Source organism: Sinocyclocheilus anshuiensis, unplaced genomic scaffold (genome assembly GCF_001515605.1).
Source record: "Sinocyclocheilus anshuiensis isolate Anshui unplaced genomic scaffold, SAMN03320099.WGS_v1.1 scaffold278, whole genome shotgun sequence".
Taxonomy (NCBI): domain Eukaryota; kingdom Metazoa; phylum Chordata; class Actinopteri; order Cypriniformes; family Cyprinidae; genus Sinocyclocheilus; species Sinocyclocheilus anshuiensis.
Window position 1 is genome coordinate 2,365,222 of NW_015546072.1, and position 6,822 is coordinate 2,372,043.

At 38.2% G+C, this 6,822-nt stretch overlaps 1 protein-coding gene across 6 annotated transcripts in view; it reads left to right on the forward strand.

The window, feature by feature from the left end:
- The first annotated feature begins 257 nt into the window (after positions 1-257).
- LOC107699764 (calmodulin-regulated spectrin-associated protein 1-B-like) overlaps positions 258-6,822 on the forward strand; it is a 38,621-nt gene continuing 32,056 nt past the window's right edge. For 3 of the 6 annotated variants that reach the window (XM_016501125.1, XM_016501130.1, XM_016501129.1), the window contains exons 1-3: positions 258-516; positions 1,088-1,252; positions 5,822-6,084. In XM_016501125.1, the coding sequence (XP_016356611.1) occupies positions 1,102-1,252; positions 5,822-6,084 (414 nt within the window). In that variant the 5' untranslated portion in view covers positions 258-516; positions 1,088-1,101. Of the gene's footprint in view, positions 527-584; positions 712-754; positions 836-1,087; positions 1,253-5,821; positions 6,085-6,822 lie in introns of those variants that run through there. The other 3 variants (XM_016501127.1, XM_016501128.1, XM_016501126.1) reach the window with 3 other exon arrangements.

Here is a 6,822-nt window from a genome sequence, read left to right on the forward strand (position 1 = left end):
ACAACACACTGTATTATCAGTGTTCATTATGTGTAACATGACTTCATCCATAGGGCTGGAATGCCCATACACATGATCAAAAATAATACAGCAAATAATTATCGTGATATAACTAGGAACGATCAAGAATCAGCTCAGCTCCAGAATTTAGCGTCATCCCTAAGCATTTCCAGTTATCTTTTAAAAACCCAGGTAAAACAGGTGCGTGCTTTTCTCAACAAAACACAACATCAGGCCTAATAGCAAACAATATCTGTCTGCATAATTCTCATTCACAACAGCACATCGACAATAATTCGCATTTTAAACTGTATTTACAGTGTGCGTTTGTTGCTGTTATTCTGAAGTGTGGTAGTAGTGAAGTCTGCAGCACACTCATTCATCCACCGACACTCACTCGTATCGGTTCGGACTAAACGTGGCCTCATGATTCCCGCCGGAGCCTTTTACCCTTTTCTCTCATTTTTCTCCCACAGATTTGCCAGAGTGGATTGTTGATAGTTTACTATCTGGAAGGTACGTGGTGGTAAATATGGCTGTTTTCATTAATTGCTGACAAAGGGGCTGTTTTTTAGCTGCGGGTTGCTAGTCCTCATCTCACTAAGCAGCATTAGCTGTTAGCTGCTTGTAACTGTATTTCAATCAAAACATGCAAACCAGTTTACGCTCAGGACAGCAGCTCTCGCAGATGGTTAAATCTACCTCTCCAGTGTTTGAACATTTAATAAATTATTTTGGTGTTTGTTAGCTACCTGGGCGACGGCTAGCTAGTTACTTTCTATATAAACTAATCACAGGCTAAGTTAGCTTATCTTGGCAGGATCCAGGCGGTCAGGTTTGTTTTGTTCAGTAATGTTAGCTGTCTGTAACAAATATACATGTCGTTTGTGTCTGGGATTTTATTTTTATTATAATTTTAGTGGGTAATGTTGGAATAAAAGCTGCTCATGTGCTAGTTAGCTTTGACGCTAAAGAACAGAGTTATTGCTCCAAAGCCTCTGACACCCCAATGCTTGACATGTAGCTTATGAAACGCCGCATGCCCTCAAAAGGTTGTTTGAAAGTGCTGTTGCTTGTGTGTTTGCAGACGGTGGTCGCAGGATGGACGCGGAGCTGGATGCTGACAGCGCCCGCAGAAAGATGGAGGCGGCGGGCGAGGCGCTGGAGATCGTGCCGCTGGAAATGTATGATTCAGCCCGAGCCAAAATAGCGGCTAATATGCGATGGCTGTTTGCCAAAGCCTTCGGTATCGGTGAGTTGGTTTGATTGTGTTTATGAATAAGAATTGAGAAAGACTCTTTTTTATTTATTTTTTTATTAACCGACTCTGTGATATGTAATCAAAGACAGTTGGCTAGACAGACAGATGTGTGGTGTGCTGCTCCCCTGTGGTATATTACCATCTGATACCATCTCTGTACTATGGCACTGAGCAGTGATTATGGTAATGATTACCATACTCATAGATACTTAGGCGTTGTCGCGTTACATGTCCAAAAATGGTATTTCCATGCTACTTGAACATGTACTATGGTCCTTTATGTAGTACTTAAAGGATACTGTGGTATGTACAAATTATATTTTAATAAAACCATGGTATTTTCACTCAGTCTAACTTTACAAAAAAGCACAGGGACATTGAACTGCACTGGTATCAGATGATAATACCATGGAACTGTGATGGATGCTGCTGAAAGTCATTTACCAGGTTATTTACGTAGTACTCCGGGAATACTGGAAAAGTATTTCCAAGAATACCATGATACATATCTCAACAACCATGATAGTAGTATGGTATCTTTTGCTGTTTTTTTTAAACTGGAAACAAGGTTGTTAAAATACCAATATTTTCGGTACCACTGAAATTTGGGAATTCTTGATAACAAAATAAATAAATTATAATTATTGAATAGAGGTAAACAGTTAGAAATACAAAAATAAGAAATTAAATACTACAGGAACAATTATATAAATAAAAAGTTTTCAAGCTGGTCTATCTAACAGTAGTATTCAAGAAATATTATATAAATTGAAACCAGTAATCAAATGTAAAATGAAACACTGCATTAGTCTTCACTGTAAGAATTAAATAAACAGTGATTCTAATTAAGGCTCCTAATTAAGATGCTACTTTTTTGTAAGTGTTTACATACAGTACCAAGGTCTTGACATGATACTCCAAGCTACATAAAATATCTAAACACCATGGTGTTGCTATGGTACAGAAATGGTATTGCTGGTATTTTACTCTGTTATCCATTCAGAATAGGGATGTCCATTTTCGATCATTTTCATGATCGATCGTCGTTTAAATTAATGATCAATTAATCGATTAATCGTTAACCTTAATGCTGCTAAATGCATTACAGGATGCGCAAAAGCCACTCAAATTTTTTTTCTCTATTTCTCACCCGAATTAAATGGGGTTTAGTCTGAATGAAATGCTAGTAGCAGGATTGTAAAATGAAGAGAGCGCGCCGTACGTTTGAGATCATTTTACTTTGAGTCAGTGTTTCCTATCCCGTCACGAAGACTGCTGAACGCACCTCTTTAAATGGTTTTGTGGTGCTCGTTGTTGTATTTTAAAACAAGTGTGGTATAAAAGCTTTGTTTATTAGAGGAATAATTGGTTAGCTGGAAAATGTTACATCACGACCATGCTTTTGGATGCCGTTCGAGCCCATATAGCCTACATTTACGCGGCTTTGTTGGTTTGCCGGTTGGTCACGAATTTCCACAAATTCAATAATATTTAGGCATTGTTTCTTTTCGTAAATCCTCACCATCTAACCAATCGATCATCGATTAATCGTTGACATCCCTAATTCAGAGGGCACTGATTTAGGGTTAGGGTAATTTTTTAAGCATTGCACAAAACAAATACCACTCAACACCTTGAAAGGTCAAGAAATATTACATATGTATCAATTGCATATTGCCTACAAATGTTATGCCTGAAAAGGCCTAATCAGCCCTATTCTTTATTGATTTGTCTAGTTGAATAATGTAAATATCTCTGAAGTAGCAGTCTGTTGGATTTATGGGGGAGTGTAGTTGTTTTGGGGTGGGAGGGCAGCAGTCCGAATCCACTGTTGTGGTATTTCAGTCAGGTTCACAAGCATTTGTCCCATCTGCAGAGCTTGCTCTATTGAAATGTTGTGGATGAACAGGAAGGGTTTTCCTAATGCTATTGACTCCCTGTCAGCAGATATGGAGCATTCACTGTATGCAGGGCACCTAGAGTCTCTTTTTTTTTTGTTCTATCCAAAGAAGTATATTATGTATACGTTAAATAAAAAAATAAATCAAGTTTTTATACATCTGTTGAATGAATCATTCCTCAAAAATTAAGGATTGTCATCATTTAGTTGCCCTTACGTTGTTCGAGACTTTTTTTTCTTCTGTGGAGCACAAATGGAGAAGTTCAGCAGAATATCCAGGCTGCTCTTTTGCATATGAAAGTGAATCGGGAGAAAGCCTGTTTACTTTCAGTACATTCAGTTATGGCACATAAAGACATCACACAAGTGCAAGTGCAACTCATTTGCGGCATATTTTATACATAAGTAGGAAGCTTTCCTGTTTATTTGAAGTGGGCATAATTAACAAATATACACAATAGTAGTGTTTAGGGATGCCTATAACTTGTGGTCATGCACAGTTAATAACTCAATCACTAATGAGACATAATTATTCATTCTGTACTCAGTCAGGGTTAACAGTGTGAGTACCTGTATATGGAAAAAGCAGTGACCAGAAGCCATAGTTGGTCCAGGTATATTTTTAGCCTATGCTCTAGTATCAGTCACTAATGACTTTCATATGAGCAGTGCTGTGTGTGGCCAAATGACATCAAACTTCTAATGGGTGGAATTTTTTTTTCACTTTTTCATTTCATGTATGTATTCATTTAGTTTGTCATTTCATTTTTAGACTTATTCAGTATTGATTCATGGTGGTACCCAGAAGAGCTGCACACAAGATCTGTTTGAGCATATGGCTCCTGTTAAATCACCTCATAAGACTGGCACCGTGGAATGCTATCCTATTGAAGGATGTATTCAAGCCTGTACTGATATGTAGCCTGTACCCCCTCTCACAAAAAGGCACCCTGGTCTGCCATCATCAGTGAATGAAACAGAAATGTGTGTAAGACTCCTGACCTCGTTTGCTGAGGAAACTCTCTCTCTGCTGTTGAATGTTGAATTTTCTGAACAGTCTATGCAGGGTGTGTCAGTTTGCCATAATACTAATTGGTAATAATAATACCATGGATATCAATGTATTATGTAAACATGGGAGGTAATTCATTGCATTTCTTGGAGGGTCAGGTATGTACTTGTTTGTGAGTTGAAGTTCAAGTACAATTTGTTATTCCACTGTTATTCAGTTCTTTGTCCTTTTTCCCCCATTCTGGCTCATCTGTTATTCAGGATATTCCCTTCAGTAAAGCTGTGGAGTTGTTTCGGCCCAGTAATTGGCCTGAATGGCGATGGCTTCTTTGCGTTCTGCTAATCACTGCTTTGAATGTTGTTTTGAATGTCCATTACAGTTTCTTTTTTTTAAATCTGAGACGTAGTATAAATGCAAATGATTGCAACTGGGACTCTGTTTTCTGCGTCTTGCCCTTTGGTGTAGATTTGTGAATTTTTCATGTTTAATATAGTTAACACATAGGCCTACACTAAGATGACATTCTGGTAACACTTTACAAAAATGTACATCCATTTAATATTAGTTAACTACAGTAGTTAACATGAACTAGCAATGAAAAATACTTCTAAAGCATTTATTAATCTTGGTTAATGTTCATTCCAACATTTACTAATACAGTATTAAAATCAAAAGTTGTGTCTGTTAATATTTTTCGATGGACCTGAGCTAATATGAACTAAAATGAACAGGTTGATTAATAGATACTGTAACAAGTGTATTGTTCATTGTTAGTAATGTTAGTTAAGAATTTCGATAACACTTCACAATATGTATTAACTATTATGCCTGCTGGTTTATGACCTCATAAGAATTGACAGATTTATATAATTGAAAGTATATATTATGTGCATTGCTTAATGAATCATTTGTGACAGCACATGACCATTTAAAATGAACTAGAAATGGCTGAATAAATTTAAGTAATTCATTATAGTGTTCCAGCTGTAAATAGATATCCCCGTGCACATGCTATGCAATGCTAATGCAATGCTATGATTACTTCCCTGTGTCATAATTGTATAATACTTACTTGTTCTTTTTTTTACTTACTATTAAGTACCATTCTTTAAACAACGCCTGCTTGTGGCAGACATACTGGTTTGGAACAAAGCAGACAGCTCCACGTGGTATATCAGAGGGGGCAGGTGTGTGCATAAATTCATGCTGGATGGTTGCACCCAGTGCCTTCACATTAATGATATGCTTCTCCTGGGGGATACCGGTGCAGAGGGTGTGGATGCATGAGAGCTGGGTGTGGACGGATGGAGCAATGGCTGTTCAGACTAGGACACGTCTGGCCTTGCTCCTCTCTGTTTGAGCTTTTTGGTTGCAGCCAGATCCCAGCTGCCACAGCTCATCTGCGACTGCACAGGAGATCTCATGAAGAGGGTAGAGCCCTATGGCTGGCTTTTCACACCATCATGCTATTGTCTAGCACGTAGTGCATTAGTTGGCAACAATGCAAGGGATTGCTGGCAGATTGCATCTGATGCCAGACGCAGCAAAGTTGTAGCAACAATAACAGTTGAAAACATCCTCAGTAGGTCTATTTCATCAGGGTCTTAATTTCTTTATATCCTAATTTATTGTTTTCTGCTCCTGTCAGATTACATCCCAGAGGACCTGCGAGACCCGTTCTACACAGACCAGTATGACCAGGAGCACATTAAGCCCCCGGTGATCCGGTTACTGCTGTCCTGTGAGCTGTACTGTCGCGTGTGCGGCCTCATTCTCAAAGGAGACCAGGTGGCCTCTCTGCAGTCCCACCAGTCAGTCATCCAGGCTTTGTCTCGCAAAGGCATCTATGTCATAGAGGGTGATGACACGCCTGTCAGCGACTCAGATCTGACCTGCCAGCCAATTAAAATGGTGCGTCAATGTTGCATTCAAAACGTGTTATGCCATTTTGTATCTTTGGATATGTTTGGAACACTACTCATACTATTTTTGCATACGTGTATTAGGGCTGTGCAAAAAATCGAATGTGGTTTTCATGCGCATCTCATCAGTAAAGCCGCTTCTGGTGATTAGTAGTTAATCTCCAGCACATGCTTTCAGATGAAGCGGCATTTACTACACAGAGCCGTAGTTCACTGACAAGCTACACAAAATCGCGTTCAAAATTGCAGGCGATTCATTGCCAATTTTGTGTAGCTTGTCAGTGAACTACGGCTCTGTGTAGTAAATGCCGCTTCATCTGAAAGCATGTGCTGGAGATTAACTACTAATCACAGAAGCGCATGAAAATCACATTCGATTTTTTGCACAGCCCTAATGTGTATATATCGGGTTATATTTATTAATATGTGATTTACATGTATTAATGAATATAATATACGTTTATATACAAACATGTTACCATTCAAAAGTTTGGCATCAGTAAAAAAAAAAAGAACAAAGAAACTAATGCTTTTATTCAGCAAGAACACATTAAAGTACCCATAGTAAACTCATTTATTAAAGGGGTCATATGATGTTGCTAAAAAAGTACATTATTTTGTGTATTTGGTGTAATGAAATGTGTTTGCAGTTTAAGGTTTAAAAAAAACATTATTTTCCACATACTGTACATTATTGTTTCTCCTCTATGCCCCGCCTTTCTGAAAC